We start from the raw sequence: 23,149 nt of genomic DNA, 5'->3' as shown, positions 1-23,149 counted from the left end.
TGCGGCTTCTTTTTCCCCAATCTCCATCCACAGTATAGTCAAGTGGACACTTATAGGGCATTCATTCCCTGAAATTCTAAACCGAATATCAGATTAAAATCAGGGAATGTGGGCCTTTTTCTTCCAGTGACTGGAAAATCTAACCCTCTTATGGTTATATTATTCTTATTTCATGGATGTTAAATTTTCTGCAATATAATGAAATCCGTAGAAGATTTTAAAAATTAACTCAAGCGAATGTTTCATTCCACCACCAAGAAAAGTCCATGGCAAAAAACAGCAACTTCACATTTTAGGGGGCTTCATATTGCTGGGTAACAAGGTAAGCATGAGCGTTGAGCAGTAGAGTTTGGCAAAGTGCCACTCACTACCAACTTGTCCATAAAGCACTACCATGGTATGACCCCCAAGAAATCTCCTAGTCCCTTTCACCTCTTCCTGAAATCTCAGCTATAGCTGAGAGCATAAGACCACTCTTACAGAAGGTAGACACCACCAGGGATCTCCTGTGAGGACAAGATCTAGATCAAATTCCCAATCTGATACAGAGCTCCAACACCTGCCCTTCAACCAGGTGGTTTGCTGTTTAAAAACTAGGAGACTTCTCTTTAACCAAAAAAAAAAAAACAAAAGGTAAAACTGTCTCCCATTATAATACTTACAAGAGAACTTTCCATGGGTCTCAAGCTTTTCTGAAAATTAGTTTTATGATTTTTTTCTTTTTTGGTTGATTAAAGCTAACCTTACTCCCTTTTAACATTCCTTTTTTAAATTTGAGGATCCCCTCCCATATTAGCCATGCTTTGGGGGAAAAAATGTAGCTCATTAGGAGTGCAAATCTATAGCAGCTGCCCGTCTTTTGGCTTTTGTTGTTGCTCAGCCTAGAACTTAACTCGAGCAGAGGGACCGGCTTCTTAACCTCCACATCCAACTGTCCCATCTTCCTCCAGGAGCATCCCTCTAGCTTGAGTCTTTAAACCATAATGGCAGACCAAGTATTCACCCTTCCCAGACTAAAACAGGCATCTGATCCCTCCTGTTGTCAGGGGCAAATCCCAGTGGTAAAGACATATTTTTTCCTTTCTCAAAGTAAATCAAGCATAGATCTATAAAAGGAAAATCAACTTCACTGGATGTAGGAAATCTACAGTAACTAGATAAGTTACGTTAATACGCACTAACCAAATTCATCAAGGAAAAGAAGTCTGAGGAGTTTCACAAAGATTCAAAAAAAACAACATACACAAAGAGCGCGATGGTTTCAATATGACAGGCTTTCTTATTCTCCTCAACTTGTTTTTTGCTAAATTTAGAAAGGTAGGAAGAGATTATTGAGAGGAAGAGAAATCTCATTTGGATGAACACAAAGAAGATATTAAAAAGCAAAAGGTAAAAAAAGAAATACTTTAAAGTTTCAGATTTTCAACCCTGGCTTGACATTTTTAAGGACTTTTTTTAACATCCATAAATGGGCTCACTGTTGCACTGGTGTGAATCATCAGCGACATCTAGTGGGTGGCAATGTTACGGTGTCCGGCCGCAGCTTAAATTCAAATCAGATCTTGGACCTTCTGCCTCACCCTATGGTAACATTTTTTGTTTGCAGAAAAAAAAATAGGTGACCTTCATTTCCTTTAATTCAATAAGTCTGTCTGAGTTTAGTCTGAAGATATGAATATAGAAGAAACTGTTACGGTGCTTAGTCAACCTGGCAAGGATCATACTTAACGAAGAACCTGAGAAAATCTAACTGTTGTACGCACTGAGCCCTGGGTTTTATAAAGCTGCGTTGTTGCTCAGATTGATTTAATTCAAGTGGAAGAAGAAAGGGCTGCACGGTAAACAAACACCAAGGTAGTAATTACGTGACTATGGCCAATGCTATTTCACCCCTGTCAAGCACATTATGCTTCAGACATTTTTCAAAATGACTTGACATTTTTTCTGCGTGACATGTTTTGGGTTTGATACAGTGAAAACAGCTGGTTGCCTCCTGCTGCCTGGAAAATCCAGCAGTGGAGAAGTAATGTTGATGGCACTTCACTTTCCTGCAGGATCTCTTAAAAAACCTGCAAAAGATGCTCATTGCTGTCACATGCTGGTTGGAAGACAAGAGGATATGGTGGGGAAGGGCAAAGACTTTGCAGGTAGCCAGATCTGAGGTCCTGGTCCTGACTTGCCATTCTTTACCCCACCCTTCCATGTCCTAAACGGTCTGACCTCGGGGATGTTATTAACCTGTTAATGCTCCACTATGAAGTGGGAAAGCATCACCCACCTTCTAGGATTGTCGTGGCATGTTCAATAATCAGTGTAGTGCCTGAGATCAATAACCTAGAGTTATGATTACTGGACTATATGCTCCGTGCTGGCCAGGAGCATGTCTCCTGTGTTTATGACTGCAAATAGGGTTGCTAGGAGAACAAATAAAAACGCAGGATGCCCAGTGATATTTAAATCTCAAATTTAACTGGGTGTCCTATATTTTATCTGGCAATTCTACCATTTGCCTAAGGTAGCCCTGGTTTACAAGTGTACAAGAGTAATTATCAATAGCTCCTCTTTCACTTTTAAAAGTATCTTGATTTGAAGATAACTGCTTTTGGATCCCTAATTCCAAGCCCATGCCAAGCACAATGCCATGCATGTGAGAGGACTTCCAATGCACATCTTAAATAACCAGATGAATGGCTATTTTCTGGATGAGAGACCCAAGGAAAGCACGTGTCCAAGATGTTTGTTAATGTAAAAATTTTCTGTTACACACTTGGAAAAATCTGTTTTATGAAAAATTTTATTAGTCAACAGATATGTATTGATGATCCACAAGTACAGGACTTTCTGGCACTCTAAAATGACCAGGCAGAAAGCATTATCCTGGGCTGAGTACAGCATACACTTAAGTAACTAATCTTAGTTCTGAATTCTCATAACACATTCCAAAACAAAGAAAGGGGACAAGAGATGGGGCTGGCCCCAAGGCGTAGTGGTTAAGTTCGGCACTCTGCTTTGGTGGCCCAGGTTCCCAGGTTTGGATCCGGGCATGGACCTACACCACTCGTCAGCCATGCTGTGGCGGCAACTCACATATAAAGTGGAGGAAGACTGGCACAGATGTTAGCTCAGGGCTAATCTTCTGCAGCAAAAAAAAAAAAAGAAAGAAAGAAAGAAAGGGACAGGAGAGCATAAAGAAAGGAAGGGAGAGAGGGAGGTGAGAGGGAAGGAGGGAGAGGGAATGGAGGGAGAAAGAGAAAAGAAAAGGAAAAAAATCAAGAGTAAAGGAAGACATGAAAGTAGAGACAGCACAAGCAGACATGTTAATAGGGAGCTATACAGAATAATATCTTTGAATCAACAAAAGATTTTCTGATTTAATGGAACGAAAAGAAACCAAAGGACAAGGCTGTGCAAGCATCACGGCCAACTGTGGTTACAAATCACTTTGTAAAATGAGAAAAAAATCAAAGAATGCATTTTTACATAAAGAGAACTATTAGGAATTCAGATTTGACAGTTGACAAATTCAGTTGTTCCTCAGGGAAAGACACAGCATCTCCCCTCTATTTGCTGCACATACATTTCACTCCTCAACTGATTTCACTTCTTCACACTAATTGGGGCTGGTACTTATGATGGGTTAATGACAGAGCCCGTCAGGAATGCGGAAACACTATCATTAATATCACTAGCGAAGAATAGCTCAGCAGGGATGTGCATCATAATTAATGTCACCTAAGAAATTATTTTCAATATTCAAAATATTTAAGGGAAGAAGTGGTGGTACATTTAGTGTGAGAAACAAAAGCATTGCATAGTTGATTCCAAAATATCCCAACCCATTAAAAGGAGTGGAAAGGCAAATATTACGACAAACACGTAAAGTGCAGTTTATAACAAAGATGGAAGGCTGAAAAAGATCAAAATAATTTGGAACTATAAACTTATTACTGTTTTATAGCATTCTTGAAAAATAAATATATTTTAAAAAAGAGTCTAGTGACTGAAGTAAACTTTGCAAACATCCTATATCTTTAGAATACAAATAAAAATGTGTCTACCAGCTCTCTCCAACTAGTAAATCTATGATATAGAAGTGCCACTGGCCTCTTCTCTTACCCACTATAAGCCAGAGATTGACATCTGTGTGAAAAGTTATCCAAGATACACACCTGAGCTATAGCCATTAAACTGGACTGTCTGACCAGGGGGAACAACTCAATTCTCATTTAAACCAGTCAACCTCTCATGCGCCCTGGGGTGGCTGATGTCTCCAAGGCTAGGAATATGCTGATTTGAACTGCTCTGATGAAACCTGGACTACCAACAAGCCCGTGTGTCCAGCTCCATTCTAGGTCCGTGGAATGGCAGTGAGACCACTCAGTGAACCAGGTCTCCCAAAGGCTTCGCTCTCTGCTGGTTAACAAAGCAGAGCTGTGAGACACTCAAGGGCTGGGGACTGGCCTCTTCCCACATCCTCAGTGCTGGACCTGTGGCCTGGTGCCTCAGAGTTGCTTGCATCTCAATGCTCATTTCCTGAAACCATAGGGAATATGGGGCTCCCCCATGAATGATAATGGAGGATGTGTAAGAACGCTGAATTATCTACATTTCAAAGGAAAACCCAAACCCACTTTGTCTTGGCCATTTCTGGTATCCCCAGAGTTGTTCAGATGGGGTAGAGCTGGGGTGAGAGAGGGGATGACAGCGATACTAGTGGAAAATTCCAGAAAAGGAGAAGAGTAGCAGAGTGGGAAGGTGCTTAAACAACTCTGAGCCTAGTGGCTTAGATCCCTTTCTCATATAATCCTTAACCTGTGGCTCAGAGGAGTTAAGTAACTTGCCCAAGAACTTGCCCAGCTATTAAATGACCATAATGGACTTTGAAATTAGATTTTTCTGATTCCTAAATCCATGTCTCTTCGTTAGCTGAGGCTACTTCAAGGAGAAAAAGAAACAGCTGTGGGCACTTCTCATCTCCTCCTCCTGCATCCCCAGAGCCAACTCTTTGAACAAGACAGACAGGATGCAGAGATCTGGGGATGTGGGGATGCAGGGATGTGGGGATGCAGGGATGCGGCGATGCAAGGATGTGTGAGATTCAGAGGATGCAGTGATGTGGGGAGAGGATGCGATAGGCAGAGGCAATGTGGAGAAATCTATGTGCTATGGACCACAGCAGACCAGAAGCTGCTGGGGATGTGGGCAGAGGCTGCCTCCTGGCTACTTCTCCATCACCCACAGTGCAGAGCCCGCCCAAGGTCCTGGCTCCATCTGCCAGTCAGGATCTGACTGAAATGCAAACCACAGTTGTCCACTGGGAGAATGAAAGCCTCGTCTTCTTCAGCAGCCGTGTAGTAAAGCCTTCTTTCAGAAAGATGCAGGCCCATCAGGAACTCTGGTCCTCTAACATGCATTCAGGCACAAAGGAAGGACGTGGTTGTTGCCCTCAGGGCAATAACACAAACAGATTTCATGGCCTCCTTTGAGAAACATGCAAGTCTACGCTGTCATCAAGAGCTCCTTTTGTTGCTTCAACATCAGAGGTGTCTGCTTTCCATGGATCCACAAGCCAGCAGCTCCCCCAACTGGGGTGCAGGGCTTTCATTAGCTCTCCTCACCACCTGGCCAAGGGTAGGCCCCATAAATCGCTCTAACTGTGACTGGCTACAAAATCTGTAGGGCCCAGTGCAAAAGGAAAATGCTCAAAAATTGTTCAAAAATTATTAAGAATTTCAAGATAGTGACAGCAGAGCATTAAACCAAGCTGAGGGCCCGTCTGAGCACAGGGCCTCATGTGCCCACATAGGGTGGAGGCCCATGAAGCTGGCCCTGGCTCTAATACTCCAGTCAGTTCAGAGAAAAGCCTCAGGCTGAGATTGCTAGAAGCCCCTCTCTGACACAGGCTAAGGGACTTTCTGCTCAGGAAGACCAAGTGGGGGCTTATGTAAACCCAGGGCCTGTGTACAGGGGCCACTCTCCAGAATCTGAAGCCTGCCTATAAGGCAGATGTCCATAACCTATCGCCAGTTACATGCCTGCAGCCACAGTCAACAAAACGCTCCACACACAAGATCTCCAAGTTCAGTACCAATTCAACGCATATTTAGTCAATGCCAGCTCCACATCAAGCACTGTGCTTGGGCAAAGGAAGCAGGGGAGAGCAAGACACACACAGTCTCACTAGATCTTCACCAAAACCCCACAGAGAGGCAGGATCCTAAGGCCTAGCAAGAGAACAAAAAGGAACGGTTGCAAGCACTCTGCTGGTGGTGGCTCTGATCTCTGGCTTCCCTCTGAGGCTACTGGGAGGCAAGCAGCAGACACTAATGGATATTCACCCACTAATTAATTTCTTCTTTTTCTCTTAAAAAAAAAAAAAACCTTTAAAAATTCAATTTTGATTAGCCTAAATAATTTCCTTGTAAAAATCTAATAAGTATCCCAGATAAGAATCACAGCCCCTTTGACACCACTGCTAATACCAGGCCCCTCTCCAGACGCTGCCAACAGACTTTTTCCTCTGTAATAGCAGACATATATAGATACTCAATATATGTAGGATCCTTTTCCTTTTTAACCTAAATTATATCACATTGTACAAATAATTCTAAATCCTGTCTTCGCTTTTTAAAGTTCTGGCCATTCTCCTTGCCATTACCTGTAGATCTGCTTCCTCCCTTTTAGCTACTCCTAGAATCCATTCCATGGATGTGCCACAGTCTCATTAGCCTTTCCCAAACAGGTAGACATTCCCAGTGTGTGGGCTTTTGCTACATCAAACAATGCTGCATTCTGGTGAACAAGAGCTAGAGTTTCTGAAAGCAGATGTGAAATGTGGAGTTGATGGTTCATAGGGTCTGTGCATTTTTAGTTTTACAAGCTTCTGCAAAACTGACCTGCAGTGTGGCTATATACCAGAGGCCCATTTCCTCAGGCCTTATCAACATTTTATATTATTATTATCATCATCTGATGGCAAAAATGGTATTTCACTGTTTTCATTTGCTTTTCCCTGTTTACTAGTGAGATTGAGCTTCCTTTCTTTGTCCATGTAATTCTACCTGTAGACTGACCGTTTTTCTACCTGCTCATTTTTCTACTGCATCTTTGCATTTCTTAACATTTCTTAAACATTTCAAACTTGGAATCATTCTTTTCAGAAGTTTCTAGCACCAGAAATTGGTACAAACCCAGAAAAAGTTATTAATATTAATGCAGTTGGGGTGTGCAGTACACAAACTCCAATTTGTTGTTTCCTTTTGGAAAATTTTCAGTGTCCTAGCACACTCAACACTGGAAACCACCACGAAGAACAATGCACAGGGTCCAGCACAACCCTGGGGGATTTCTGACAGTAATCATTACCAGGTTCAATTAACTGCTTTACCAAAGCAGGGCTCATTCTCTCTGTAGCCAGTGAACCCTGACATGCAGACACTACAATTAGAAGTAAAGAATAAATTAAAAGCACATCCCCTCTGCCACATGGAATAATGAGCTCAAGAGCAGGCCTAATCATATTTTTTAAAGCCGTAAGTGAATTACAAAAACAAAGACAATGAACAAAACTGACAGGTGATTCATCAGGCTCTCAGTGAGGTGGACCTCCCACCTGCCGTTGGAAACACACGTGAGGACATATCTCTCACCCCAATGCCCCTCAAACTTCTTTTCTTCCATGATCGTCTGAAATTTACTCCCCGAAATATCTTGCCATCCTGAAATGGGAAGTGGCCTAGGGCAATACGCTGCTCAGTGGCTTGAATCTCCTCCTCTCATATGTATTCATTAAATCCTTATCGCCAAGGTGCCCTGGTTCCCAACCACCAACATGATAACCGTGCAGCAGGAAATGGTTACCTCTCCCAGAAAAGCAAATTTGCCAACAGCTCTCCCTCCATGGTGTCCAGGGGAACTTTTCAAATCCGGAGCTGGTTTCTGCCACATTGGAAGACTATACATCAATAACTTGAATCCCATCAGCAGACACTCTCAAGGGACCTCTAAGGCCCTCCTTGTTTGAGAGCAATGTTTCCTGCTTTGCCTTTTTCCCACCTTTAGTCTATTACGCTTAAAGACAACAGAAAAAAAGGCAGAGGAAGGAAAAAAAGAGAGCATGGCACATCTGATTCACTGTATCAGGCACTTCCAATTGTTGCTGGCTCCCTGCCTGCTGTCGCAAGTCTTCAAGGTAATATTCTAGAATCTTTTCTTTTGCAGGTAGATCCAAGAAAACAATGAACGAATGAATGAATGAATAAAGACTCAGGGCACTTGGTATAGAAATGCTGCAGATTACAGATGTCCCCACACACGACCAACAAGCTCACTGCCCATCTCGCCAAAGGTGCTTTTTGTTTCATCTGAGAGCAGAGCCTCCCACCCCCGGGGAAGAGCACCATGTGGATTGTAAAGGGCGACTTCAGAAAATAGAGAAACAATAGCATCAAATACTGCAGGAGGCAATGCTGTAGCCCAATGGACCAAGAAAATAAAAGCAACACCTACCTGACTCAGCCGAATTCAACCTGCACCTTTGATAGCCTGCTTTCCAAATTCATAACTTCCAATCACCCATCAACACCAGATCATAGAAATACCTGGTAAATAAATATTCATAAACAAAGGCTGCTTTCTGGAAAGCATAACTTTTAAGCACTGTTCAGGGAATAAAAACCAACTAATTTCTGACCCTAGGTCAGAGACTAGATGTGGACCTGGCTGGGATGCCACCGAGATTCAAGAGCAAAACCTGCAGTTGGGGTTGGGACATAAAAGATCCATAAAGTCCAATTTAGGTAACTCCAAACCAAAGAGAATTTTGCTGATTCTAACCAAATAGTTAATGCTGCCTTTGAAAGTGGAATGAATAAAGCCCCAGACTCCAGACATCTATCTCTGCTAAGACATTTCTAAGAGCATGGTGGTGCTCCTGGAAATTTAAATGGGAGGGCATGCTCCCAGAACCACCTGCCCTACAATTCAATGTCATTTTTAATTCAGAAGGTCTCAAAAAAATTTGGCACACAGAGTCAAAAAGAAGTGTAGAATATAATAAATGGCTGGTATTTAATAATGAAGGCAGAATGCTTAAGGCAATTACGGGCGAGATTTCCTTTAAAGCCATTAATGAAATTGGAAGAGGAACATAAAATATGTCCTAGCAGCAGTCTCTTATTTGTGTTTCTCTTCTGACACATAAAAGAACATTTTTAAAACAACAACAAAACCAAACTGAACAATTAGCTAGCCTAGTGCTCCAAAACTGGCTGATGATTATGAAGGGAAATTGTTCCAGGTCTTTTGCTCTCTCTGTCTACTTAGCAGCCTCTCACTGTCTACCACGCAGGAGGGTACAGGTGTGGCCAAAGATGGTTTGAGTTCAGTCCCTCCATGGACACGAAACACCCAATCATGTGGTCTACCAGGGTCCCAAACAGGCTTGAAATAACTCAGGTTCTGAGCTTCGGCAGCCCTCTTGCTGTAAAGTGACGACCAATTCTGCTAGAAGCATCACACTTTTTTTCTTTGGTAAATGATACTTTTAACCTCCTTCCGATCGGGTATCTAACTCTTGAGATGATCCTTCATTTTTTTTCCTTCAGTCACTCAGTCCTTCTTCAAATATTTATTGAGCGTCAGCTGTGTGCCTAAGCCCCGATCACAACACTGAAAAACAGATGTGGTCCCCTGCCTCAGAGAGCTCTCACAGTCCTCAAAAGAGGCAGAGACTAAATATGCAATTACAAATGTAATCAATTTCTTTGTATTTCAAGAATATTGGTCAAAATAATGATCATAATAATGACAATGGTTACCCTGAACTGGGATCATCTTCTGCACCAGACAGTGTGCTAAATACTTCACGTCCATCAATAATCCTGACACCCTTAGAGGGAGAGTCTCTTCATCCTAAGTATACAAAAGAAGAAACTGAGACTCCAACAGGCTAAGAAATTTGCCCTGGTTCTCACCGCTAGTAAGAAAAAAAGCCAGAACTCAAATGTGTCTTTTTGTCTTCAGAAGACATTCTCTCAACAGTTAATATCTACCTCATCCAGAATGTTAATCAGCACAGATAAGCAGACATAATGAATCCTCTTTTATTTCCTTGTAATCAAAGAGGCATTTTGACCAGACAAAAGCTGTTTGTGGCCCATCATTCTCTCCATCCGGGTTTCAGAAAATATTACTATGAAGCTGTAATTCCTCTTCCTCCTCTCCAGTCTTGCTCCTTTTAATCAGAACAAGCTCTACATGTCAGCCAATCTTATATAGAATGAGAAAACAAAAGGCTTTAAAACGTAGAAGAAAAATTTTTTTTCATGGTAGTTGTATGTTCTCAGCCACCTGAAACCTTTTAGGAAGAAGGATAAATTATGAATAGATTCATGTGCACGACATAATCACTTCCAAATAAGCCAAAGCAAAGGTTTAATTTGGTTCTGAATTTCTTTAACTATCCAGCAAACTAAGGTTTGGAGTAAAACAAGTCATTTCAGTTCCAGAGTTAAGTTCTTAAAATCACGCACACACACAAAATGTCCTTCTATATTATTCATAAGAACCCCCTTAAATCTAAAATGATAAAATTATTTACAGGGGGAGTCTGGGAATGATCTAATCAAGTAATCTTTTTTTGAAATTTCCCTTCTTCAGCTGTAAAGCTGAAAGTCTGTAGCTATTTGGAGGGGGAAAAGACTAGAGAGAGGACTTTATTCTCAGACACATTTCCCTTAGGACAATGCTATGTCTGTAGAACTTGCTGGATTTCCTAAAAGAATGAGCACACACTCTATGGAAACATAGTTGCTGTCCTTTCCATGTGAAAAATCACAGCTTCATAGACTTAGGTAGTTCTAGATCTGGAAGGAAAATCAAGCCAATCCCCCCACCCCACTTACCTCAGGAAACATGAAGTCTGAAAGGAAACATGACTTTCTCAAGGTCACACAGCTGATGAGCAAAACTTCAAGACCCCCGGCTACTAATGCAATACTCCAAGGAAGAAAATTATTATTTTTTCCTCCATTAATGACTTACTAGCATGAGAAAGGCTGTTTTGTTTTGGTTTTTGTCAACGTTGTTTATTTATTTTGTTGTTGTTTTATTTTGCTATGGGCAAGTGAAATGTAAGAGCTAGGAGTTTCTATGAGGGGCTGACTGATGGCTTTTAAAGGTATTTTAGGGAGATGATACTGTTAGAAGTTCACTTTATGGTAGACACAAAGACTCAGATATGACCTCAAATCACACCCATTTTTGCTGTCAAATACTCATTCTTAGAAGCTGACTACGCCTTCCTCTGAATTCCTACTTGCATTGTTAAGAGGCTACCCGCCACAGACATCCTGTATCTGTAGCTCTGATGATGGGAGCTGGGAAGGTGAGTGGGAATCTGCCCAAGAGAGGAACACTAAGCTGTAAGAGCATGCTTCCCTTCTAATTTTTCTCCTTTCCAATTTTACAGATGCTTTCTCTATAAGCACATATCTTTTAAATAAAATAACTTGATAAATATTCATTTAATATAATATTCATTAAACAGAATTAATCAATTATCTTGTTCATAATTAATCAGTATATTCATATGTTTGTAACTACATATCAGATGGCAGAAAAATATCATTTGGATGAAGAAAATTAGCAAATTCATGAATTTATTACAAGTAATAACAGAAGCCAAGTGTTTCACTAAAAGGCTGCCATTAGTATATGAAAATGTCTTTGACTATTACAGCAATAATTGAATCACTTATGGTCAAGCCATAAGTATTTATTTTAAGAAAGAACCAGTTTTTTCTAATTGAAATAAGCAGATGACAACTTCATGAATTACTAACAATGCACAACTCTGCTGATCACCAGTCAGCTGTGGATTGTAGTAATTATATCAGCATTACGAATTTCAATTAATTCTAACAAATATTTGCGGACATCTGACTAGATGTCAGGTGCCTGTTCTCATGGAGCTTATATTTTGCTGGAGGAAACAGAAAATAAATAAATAAATCCTATTGGGGATCTCAAAGAACAGAAGGGAGTGAGTCAGGACCACAGCAGACAGGAAGGAAAGAGTTGGAAGCGGCTGCTTCTCCACGCATAATCTTGAACAGGTTGTGTAGTACAATGTAAGGTACATGAGGAGTTCAGATTTCAGTCTAATTGTGAGCAAAGTGTAAGTGTAAGCAAATAAATAACTTGACCCTACTAGTGTTTTAAAACGTCACACTGCTTACTGTGTAGAAGATAGATCCAATTGCCATATCTCCCTTATGTATGTGTTTCTAACAATATCAGCAAAGTGATGTTTAATCATTTTTACTAAATCATTATACCTTATTAAGAGATTTTTTTATTTCATACGTTTCTGGGTCAGAATTTACCATTCTAGAAAATTTATTTTTGAAGTATCTGATAGACCTTTTAAATAACTCATGATAACTTCCATCTTAAATTTATTTCCTTATAAGATTTTGTCCGGTGCAAATTAAGGCCAATGTTACAACTTGTGATTTTGTGACACAATGTAACTTATTGGTCTTTGGAGCCAGATAGACTTGGGTGTGAATTCTGGCTTGTCCACCCACTTGTAACCTTGGCCCCATCACGTGGCCTCTCAATCTTCAGTTTCTCTGTGTGTTAAACAAAGATAATGACAGTATCTATCTCACAAGATTGTCAGAGAAGAATAAATGAAATGCCTGTGAAGCACTTAAGCCACCACCTGCACTTAGTACATTTTTGATAATGACGCCAATACTCTTATCATGTTACTATACTCTATCAGTACTAATTAATCAACAAAGAGAAAGTCCTAAAATTGTTAGTCATGAAAGAATTTTTAATTTGAAGAATTAGGATTACCATACCAAAGGCGTGTGCTTGGATCTATGTGTTACGTATTATGAAAGCCTATATCACAAACTAATCTGAAAGTAGAAAAGTGAGAAATAATTCATTTGTATACATATCAGATGCTTTATTAACAGGCTTAAATGAGATTAGAAAATTTCTGTTGAGTGACCTACTTTCTGGATTGCCACCAGATTCAAGTTTTACTTTAAAAATTCAACAGCAGTTAGCAGATTCCCTAGATAGAAGATCCTTGGTGAAAAATCAGCAACCTAAGGACATTCCCAGTGCTGCCAAAAAGTTTGCTGGAGAAAAATCCCAAGGTAATTTCTAGGATCTGCCAATGACCTCTGCCGTCAGCCATCTTAATGAAAGACACTACGGTTTCTGGAATTGTACTGTGGGACTCTGAATATTATGATTAACAGAACCACTAAGTGTTTATCTAACACAATTATAGATATGCCAAGAGGGCCCTGGTGTCCCAAAATGTCCCCTTTCCAAACTGGCTGATATCTGAAACACCACAATCACACTGTGTATGTGGAAACAATTAAACTGAACTTTAAAAGTATTTGTTAATTGGAATGTTTAATAAAGTTTGAATTGGTGGTGTTTTATTGTGTTTAAAATATATTATTTAAAACAAATGTGTTTAAAACAAACATTTACTTAAAATAAATATTTCCAGCTTTGAGAAAGCCCAATTGAGAAATCCAAGAGTTAAAAGAATCACAAAAGAACCAATGACTTTTTGGTAGGAAAGAAAGTGCTTTCTAAAGCAATAATTCAATCTTCTATAACCACTATTACTTTCAAATTGAGGTATACATGGTCATGATAGAAAAAAGAACGCAAGAAAGACTAGGACAATAAGGAAAACACACACAAGTTTTACTGGATTGTTCATTATTGATGAAATTAGAGATAAAAGACCCAGAGTTTCTAAACATATAAGGAGCAAAGAAAAATGAGGGTCACTAATGTGGAAATGTTGTACAAGCAAATAAAAAATAACATTGAAGGAGCAAATAATGCTATTTTTTCCCTCTGGACTATAAAATAAGACGAGTCTTCAAACAAAACCAAATCAATTATCATTGCTACAAACTTGGACTTTTTGTATTTAAATTTGTTATTATTAATACCTTTATCTGGATTTAGAACAGGGGATGGTACTAATATAATTAAGCTGTAGAAATTATAAACTTATGAGATACAATGTTTACATTTCAAAATTCTATAACAAAATGCATTTTTGTCTTTCTTTCAGCTGGAAGATGGCCTTGTGTGGTTCTTTGGGAACAAAGAAGTCAACAGTGTACTCACAGCTTATGTGATGTTAGAATGCAGAGGATCAGATCACTGGAGGCTGCCTTGCTATACATGGTTTATCATTTTCTTCTCTTCATCTCTTTAATAACTGTTTCCTAACACCAATTTAATTGAATTCAATAAACTTGGTATTTTTGGAATACCTACTACATGGATGGAACTATACTAAGTTACAATGAAGAAATTTATAAAAATAAAAATGTGACTTCAACAGATGTGCAGTCAACAGAAAGAGAAGTGACGTAGATGCTGGAATTAGCAGAGAAGGAATTTAAAACAGCTACTGTAGGTATGTTCAAGGACTTAAAAGAAAACATGAATAGAATTGGTATATAGATGGCAAATTTCAGCAGGAAATGGAAACTATAAAAAAAGATTTAATGAAAATTCTAGAACTAAAATTACAATATATGAAATAAAATATTCATTAGATGCATTTAACAGCAGATTGGAGACTATACAAGAAAGAGTTAGTGAACTTGGAAACCAATTAATAGAACATAGATTGGAAACAAACAAAAAAAGACCCACAGTGACCTGTGGGGCAATATTAAGCAATCTAACATAGATATGATTTAAGTTTCAGAAGGAAATGTATGTAAGAGATGTATGTAAGAGAATAAGGCAGGTAAAATTTTGAAGAAATAATTGTTAAAAAATTTTCAAACATGGCGAGAAAAATTCAAGAATCTCAGCAAACTCCAAGCAGAATAAATATTAAAAAAATCACATCTGGGAACATTCTTAACTTATCACACCATATAGCATACTGAAAATCAAAGATAAGGGGAAAAATCTTGAAAGTAGCAGAGAAAAATGACTCACTGTATACATTGGAACAAAGATAAAAATGATGGCTGATATTTCATCGGAAACATTAAAGATCAGAAGAGAATGGGATTATATCTTCAAAGTGCTAAAAGAAAAAAATAAACTGTCAAGTAGAAATTCTACATCCAGTAAAATTATCCTTCACAAATGAGGGTGAAATAAAGATATTTTTAGATAAACAAAAGCTGAGAGAAGTTGTTGCTACCAGACCTGCAATGCAAAAAAATGCTAAAAGAGGTTTTTCAGGCTGAAGAGAAACGAAACAGATGGAAATTCCAATCTATAGGAAGGAATGAAAAGAGACAGAAATGGTATATGTGTGGGTAAATGTATTACTATCTTATTTCTTATTTAATTATTTAGAAGACAGCTGTTTAGAGCAAAAATAAAACAAAATAAAAATAACACTTTATTATGGTGTTTATAAGACATACAGAAGTAAAACGTATGACAATACCAAAAAGAATGGTGGTAGGTATGGGGCCGGCCCAGTGGTGCAAGCGGTTAAGTGCACACGCTCCGCTGCAGCAGCCCGGGATTCTCTGGTTCAGATCCCGGGCACGCACAGATGCACCATTTGGCAGGCCATGCTGTGGCGGTGTCCCATATAAAGTGAAGGAAGATGGGCATGGATATTAGCCCATGGCCAGTCTTCCTCAGCAAAAAGAGGAGGATTGGCAGATATTAGCTCAGGGCCGATCTTCCACACACACACACAAAAAAAAAACAATGGTGGTAGGCAGAAATACACTGTTGTAAAGTTCTTGTTTCAGGTGAAGTGGTACTTCACACACAAAATTAAGTCTAGATATACTATACACTTAAGGATGCTTATAATAATCCTTAAAGCAACAACTTAAAAAAACATACGTTAAAAAGATAGATTAGAACTTTCCTGGAGGATAAAGGTCATCTCTCAGTTTGTAGAAGTCCCACAACCTAAAACAGGGCCTGAGTTCTGAATAAAGACTACATTAAGCAACAAATGGACACTTATGTGAATAAAATTAACAGAATAGGAAGTGATACGCATCATAAAACAGGCAAAAATCAAGTATCGTTAGAGTTCAGAGGTGTGAAAGATTATTATAAAAAAGCAGATAAACTAATTTTTAATTTTGCACTTACGGAAACTAAAGATATTATGGGTCCTCTGTGTTGCGGGAGATTTCTTCTAGCTGTGGTGGAGGTGAACCTAGAATCTCTACTCAATCAAGATGCACTCTTCAGGGATTTGTTCCAAGGTCCCTTGAACTCCCAGACTAGGTGAGGTCCCCTTGTCATGCATGGTGACAATACCTTACACTTCTCTTTCATGTCATTTATCATGATCGAAATTTAATATTTACGTCATCATGTCTGTAACATCTATTCCTCCCATAGAAGGGGAGCTCCGTGAGAACAAAGACAGCATCTGCCTAGGTCATGGCCATATCCACAGCTCAGCGCCTGACACACAGGAGGTCACTGATAACAATTTGTTGAATGAATCACAGCACATGGACTTGGATGAGATCCTAGAAATCATCTAGATAGTACAAGTGCGTCATTTCATGGATGAGTAAAGAGGCCACAGCAGCAGATCTTTGAGCAGGTAAACGGTCCAGTTGGGACTAGGAATAACTAGTATTCCAGACCTCTAGGCCAAAGCTCTCTCTGCGGATCAAGCTGAGGCTCCACCTGCTGCCCCTTCTTCCACTTTCCTATGACCAGCAGTCAGGGTTGTGAGCACGGCATGTGAGCACCAAACAACTGACTAACACAAAGCTCAAAGTCATGACTTGACCTTATGAAAAGTTACAATGTTGCAGCCAAATGAACAAAACGGTAGTGTGTGTGCATAGAGTGTGTGTGTGTCTGTGTAACAACTAAGAAATGACTGATTTCAAAATGCTCACACTTAAAGACTTCTCAGAAACTATTTACACATCAGTCTTGTGAATAAATGACATGTCCTAACTGAGAAACATCTAACATAAGATCTTAAAATGCGGAGAACTAACTGTGACCCCCTGCCAAGCTGATAAAAAGGAGAAAAACAAAACAAAACAATATGCATGCTCTCATAAGTTAGATAAGAAATAAAAGGGACTTGTTTTAATACAAAGAGTGTGAAAATTTGCTTGTCTTTTCATTTATTTCTCCTACAGATGTGACCCCTATCTTTCTTGCACAAAGTCAATTAGCTATCTCTACGGAAAACACCATTTCTAATTCTGGGACCTGAGTCTTCTATGCTCCATCCCACTCCCCTCAGAAAGGAGCTCAACACCTCACTCAGTCAAAAAGGACAAGAAAGGATTGAGGCTCGACAGGAATACATGAAAAACCCCGTGAGGATAGTCATTTCCTCCACTCAGGAAGTACTTCTACTAAACCTGTCCTTTACTCTCCTTCACAACATACAGTTTTCCCCCAGGGCAAAGCCTCACTTGCCAGCAGGGAAACGCTGTCAGGGAAAGGATAGCTCTGCTCTGCTGTTTGCTGTTCCATTGCTCTTTCTAATCCTTTCCAAGAAAGGCTTCCTTCTCCCAGTGGATGGCGTTAGATGTTCTAAAGCGGATGCTGGGGCTCCTAAGCTGCCCCTTCTCTCCTCCCCTGGGTCTCCTTCAACACAAACCTCCCATTGCAACAGGCAGCGGCGAGGAGGTGGAGAAAGCTGCTCCAACAAATATCATACGCTCTCCCGTCTCAGTCCCATCTTAGAGATTTCCATCAGCGGTCTTTGCATCCCTTCACTCCAAATTTGCATCCTCACCCAAACTTTGAAATCAGGGCACTGTGTTTGCGTTTGCAAGACAGGCGACTGCAGCTTGGTGATGACCGGGAGGGGACATTCAGGACACTCTGCATACCTTCAGATCCTTTCTACTCTATACTTTTGTTATCCCTCTGAATGTCACCAGGGTATTTTTTTCTATTACTTACAAAACAACAAAGAAAAATTATTATAGAAAACTTTGTAATGGAAAAGGCTTCTTCAGGATACACAATTCAAAACCACAATTCTTTTTTTTTTCCCCGCTGTGCACCAACTCTGTGCAATTGGCACTTACTTGAGACAGCTCTCAAAGAAAATATGTTTGCGGTTCAAAGATAAGCAGGTTTTTAGTAAACTGTCAAAAGGACTTTTTTCTTCTTCTTTGCTGCCAGTGGAAAAACTCTAAAAGAAAGAGTAAGTAAGAGGGGGACGGCATTCCCTCTGAGTTATATCACATGTGTAGACCTCCTTTTCTGGAAATTCATGAATGGCTAGCACAAGCAGGGCTAGAGTCTACCCCCACCACCCCACCCCCACCCCAAGTTAAGTTTTGTCTTCAATATAATGAAGGTGAAACGCCAAAATATTCACGTGATAATTAAGAGAGTATTTTAAACTGTTTTTCTTATAATTACCAATCTCATATGTGCTTTACATGAAAAACCTATGTTAATTCAAAGTATAAAATAAAAAAGAGAAAATGCCATTTTAACAAAGCCTTCATTTATATCAATTATAACTGAAAATTGCCCTAATGGAGATAACAAGGAATAAAGGACAAGAGAAGACCAATCTAGAACTCATAGGCCACCATAAATAAAGGAGGACAAGCCAGAGGGCTAAACTGACACCAGTATTGACAAGAAAGTTTTCCAGACAACGAAGACCAGGCAGCCCTGGTTTCTATGGAGGATGCTGCATTGTGGGTTGTTCACACATGTGACCCTTCGGAGGCTGTCTTTTGCCTCTTGCCCCAATATAGTTTTGTTAAGAACTAACAATCTAATGCCATATTTAAGCACCTTACAGAGGGACTGCTGATGTCAAGGCCACAAGCCCACGGGGAAAAAGTTAAACCTCTGGAAAGACTGTGAGAGGAATTTAAATGGAAATAAAATGCAGACAATAAAGGAGGCATCACTTTCTTTGGGTAACTTTTGATGATTCTACCAATGAAAAACAAATTCTTCACTTTTAAAGCACATGAATGGTGCAATGATGCAAAGACTCCAATCTAAAGTGAAACCAGGGGCAGATCCATCATCTCTTTTCTATTTTGGGAACAGGGGCGCTAAGACTATATAACTTGAAGCTACACAGTTTAGGAAATGTCACAAAAACACTTTCTTTTTCTGTAGGAAAACAGACTCCCAGCTCTCTCGGCTCTTTCTGAGCTAATAGCGTGGGGACCTCCTCAGCATTATTTCACGGTGAGCAGATGGTAGTCTGAAATTTTTTTGGTAAAAACAATCCACTCTCAGGGTTGCCGAGAGGTCAGCAGAACCCAGATTAACAATTGATCAGCTCTAATGGCCCGTCGTAGCAATAAACTCAAAGGCCGTACACAGACCTGCTACCCCACTAATAGCAACGGGGCTGACACCCAAGCTGTTAACGGACTTGTGCTTAATAGCATTGAAGCTTCACCGTTTCAAAATCTTCATCTAAGCAGACACGCATGCTTCGATGCACACCCACTTTCTCAAAGGCCCCTCTTTTACAGGTTTCCACAAAAGCACATGTGGTTTACTCTGACCCAGAGAAGATTTCACCAAGGTCTGAGGTCTGGATAGTGAATGACATGCTGTAATACTGAGAGATTATTTCAACATCTACTCTGCGTTCAGAACTCAATTGTAGCCTCTGGTATTTCTCTGTACTTATACAGAACAGATGACTGGGGAGGAAAAACTCTTCTTTGTTCCCAAGAGAACAAAAACTATAACACTCCAGAGATTCTTCTTCTCGGTCTCTATTTTTCTCGAGAGAGATACCAATGCTGCATGTGTGTTTATAGCACCACATTTGACAAGGGAATCAGTTGTGCTACACTAGAATTTTACTGTAAAACTTCAATAATAGGAAAGGAAGTCAGAACACTCCAGAAGATAACAACAGCTTCAGATGGACAGAAAAGAGTGGCTCTAGGTTAGGTAAACTAAACCACAGAACATTTTTCCTCTGCTGAAGGATATATAATCCCCTAAAATTAATTAAATCATTCCCTCCCCCTTGCCCACTTACCTTTTGTAGACGATTGATTTCAGAATAAAATTGACTATACGTATGAGCAATAAACACCAGATTTTCCAAAACAGTCCTGACTTCCAATAATCTTTTTCACTCTCCTGCAAACTCCTTCCTATTGGACCAATGGATCCAAATATGTGCTTCAGAAAAACCCAAGAACAAGATCATTCTCTTATACAAGCACAATACAAGGGTCAAAATCAGGAAATTCAGCATTGATACAATATTATTATCTACTGTGCAGTTCATATTCAAATCTTTGTTTCAGGTTCCGGATCCAATTTAGGATCACATGTCACATTTAGCTGTCATGTGTCTTTAATTCCCTGTAGTCTGGATCAAGTCCTTTCTTTGTCTTTCTTGACCTTGACATCTTTGAAGAGAAATACAGCCAGTTACTTCGCAGAATGTTCCTCAATTCAGATTTATCTGATGTTTTATCATGATTAGATTCAGCTCACACATTTTGGGCAAGAATTCGACACAGGGGCATTGTCCTAAAACTCAACACACATCTGGAGGTACTTGATGTCACTCTGTCTCATTGTTGGTGATATTAACTTTGATTACCTGTGTAAGGTGGTGGCTGCCAGATTTCTCCATAGTAAAGTTGCTATTTTTCCCTTTGTAATTAATAATAATTTGTGGGCAGATACTTTGAAACTGTCAATGGCCTGTTCTTTTTTTTTTTTTTTTTTCTCCCCAAAGCCCCAGTAGATAGTTGTATGTCATAGTTGCACATCCTTCTAGTTGCTGTATGTGGGACGCAGCCTCAGCATGGCCGGAAAAGCGGTGCATCGGTGCGTGCCCGGGATCCGAACCCGGGCCGCCTGTAGCGGAGTGCGCGCACTTAACCACTAAGCCACGGGGCCGGCCCACAATGGCCTGTTCTTCATCAAACCTTTACCTGCTAGTTTTAGCATCCATTGAACATTCTTGCCTGAATCAATTATTACCATAATTTTCTAAATCCATCATTTCTTCTACATTTATTAGTTGGTGTTCTACTACAAGAGCTTTCCCTTCTCATTTATGCATTTATCTATCTGTTTGTTTATTTATTATCAGCGCGGACTCACGGATTCTTATTTTATTCAATGTTATAATCTAATTTAAGTTGATGTGAGTTGAGTTTCCATCATTTACAAACCAGAATATTTCTGAAAAGGCTTTGGGAACTCCAGAGGAGAGGGAGACAGTTTCCCTTGGCAACACATTCAAGACATCCTTACAATCTTCACGCTTACCAAGGTTCTTTCTGACGCTACCACTAAACCCCTTCTGACCCACTCTAGGAAGTCCAAATCCTCTAAAGAGGAGGCCCACTGAAGACAAATGTGGTCAGAAAACGGCCCCTAGATCTTCCTGGAGCTGCCTTGCAGGTGCAGCTGTAGGAAGTCAAGGTGATTCTTGCTATAAACAGCTGACTCCTCTGCCCATTCTCTTGCAGCTTTGCTCAAAGAGCTGGGCCAGCTTCCCTACTCCTCTCCCCATGTTACCAATAGCCTCCCGCATTTCTCCACCTCCCCCTGGAATCTCTTATGCTTGGCTACAGTCCTGGCTCTATCTGCTTCATATATTGGGTATTATGCCTGAAAATGACCCCCAGATGGTGGGTTTCATATTTTCTGTTTCTTCTCCAGACCCATTCTTCACCCTTCTCCACCCAACTCAATGCCTCAGGAGAATGAACTACATCAACCATACCAACAGTTAGTGGTAATAGCAAGAGAACAGAAGGCTAGAGACTGTTATTGAGGTATCATCTCCCCAAATTCCATCCTTGCCAGCTCACCACGATTGGCTGCACGCATCTATCAAATACCCTTTCCATATAGTTACTCTCCCCGGGTTCTGGAAACCACTCCCTCCTCTTGCTCCTTCAGGAGTGTGGCTTGCCCTAGAGTTCAACACCAACGCCTGTTGATTTCTCTCACTACATATTTGTAAGTATTCCCTTTATTAAACTGTCCTCAATTACCCCATTTGAGTGTGCATTCTTTTACCCACAAGGCAAAAGATATAGATGAGAGTGATGACAAGAGGTACACCCACAGGACAGAGACACAGCCAAAGGCTATCTTTGGTATCACCATCTTTTCTTGTGCTTAAAGATTTATGTCTGCCTTTATCTTTTCCATATAAATGAAAACATAGCAAAATCAACACTATTTCCTAATTGTGACCACATGCCACTAAAAGAGATACGTTCTAGCAAAGCACAGATTTAAGGATTATGATTCACTCCTTCTGTTTTCCTAGTAGTGAGGAAATGCCACAGAACTCAAAATGACTACACAGATAGAATTTCCTTCAGGAAGGACCCAAAGGAACCTCCAAGTACTATTCAATTCACTTGTTGCCTTACTATGTTTTCTATACACACAGCAACATTAAAATCCTTTATAACCAGACACAGGTGTACCATGATTAGATACAAGATTCACTGCAAGAAATTTATTAAGTAGATGTTCAAATCCCATGTCTGTGAATGATTTAATTTTTAAACATAATTAACAGTCAATTCAAGGTTAGATCCATCACAACATTGCTTTCAGTCACTCGAAATGCAGCCAGAGAAGTGGGGTTTGGATATATTCTGCTATCTATCTTATCAATTCACAATTAGGAGCTCTGGTGATTATTGTCAGTTGACTAACTCCACCAGAATTGGGGCAGAGTTCATCAAAATCTGGTTACCTGCATGTGAGTATGTGTTATCGCTCATCATAACTGTCATGGAGGAAAATGGTTGAGGATCACTATCCTGCCTTGTCAAGAAATAGGCACATTTATTTCAACTCTGTACCATCCTCTCAAAAGTCTTTCTCTCCCAACCACTGAAACCTTGTATTCCTGGTACACCTAGTGTTTCTCCTTTGGCAGCAAACACACAAAACAATTTAACTCAAAGTATCATCAGTTACCTGCAAGTCTGCGTCAAATTCATGTTTCAGGTGTGCTTCTTCTGCAGCCTCCACAAGACGCTGAAAAGACAGAAAGCAACATGAAGGATCAGAAGTGTGGCCTGGACCCCATTTCAACAACATGAAAAGACTGATCGTTCTCCTTTGCTCAAAAATGACAGATTATATCACGGCATGTGCACTGTGACCT

At 39.9% G+C, this 23,149-nt stretch overlaps 1 protein-coding gene across 1 annotated transcript in view; it reads right to left on the bottom strand.

Moving 5' to 3' along the window:
* Positions 1–23,149, bottom strand: part of CACNA2D3 (calcium voltage-gated channel auxiliary subunit alpha2delta 3) — an 853,260-nt gene that overhangs the window by 592,706 nt on the left and 237,405 nt on the right. Inside the window, exon 4 of the mRNA XM_058561298.1 lies at positions 22,960–23,019. Coding sequence (XP_058417281.1) covers positions 22,960–23,019 — 60 coding nt within the window. The remainder of the gene's footprint in view (positions 1–22,959; positions 23,020–23,149) is intronic.

Source organism: Diceros bicornis, chromosome 2 (genome assembly GCF_020826845.1).
Source record: "Diceros bicornis minor isolate mBicDic1 chromosome 2, mDicBic1.mat.cur, whole genome shotgun sequence".
NCBI lineage: Eukaryota > Metazoa > Chordata > Mammalia > Perissodactyla > Rhinocerotidae > Diceros > Diceros bicornis.
The sequence above is the reverse complement of the archived record's forward strand: the minus strand, read 5'-3'. Positions and strand labels throughout refer to the sequence as shown.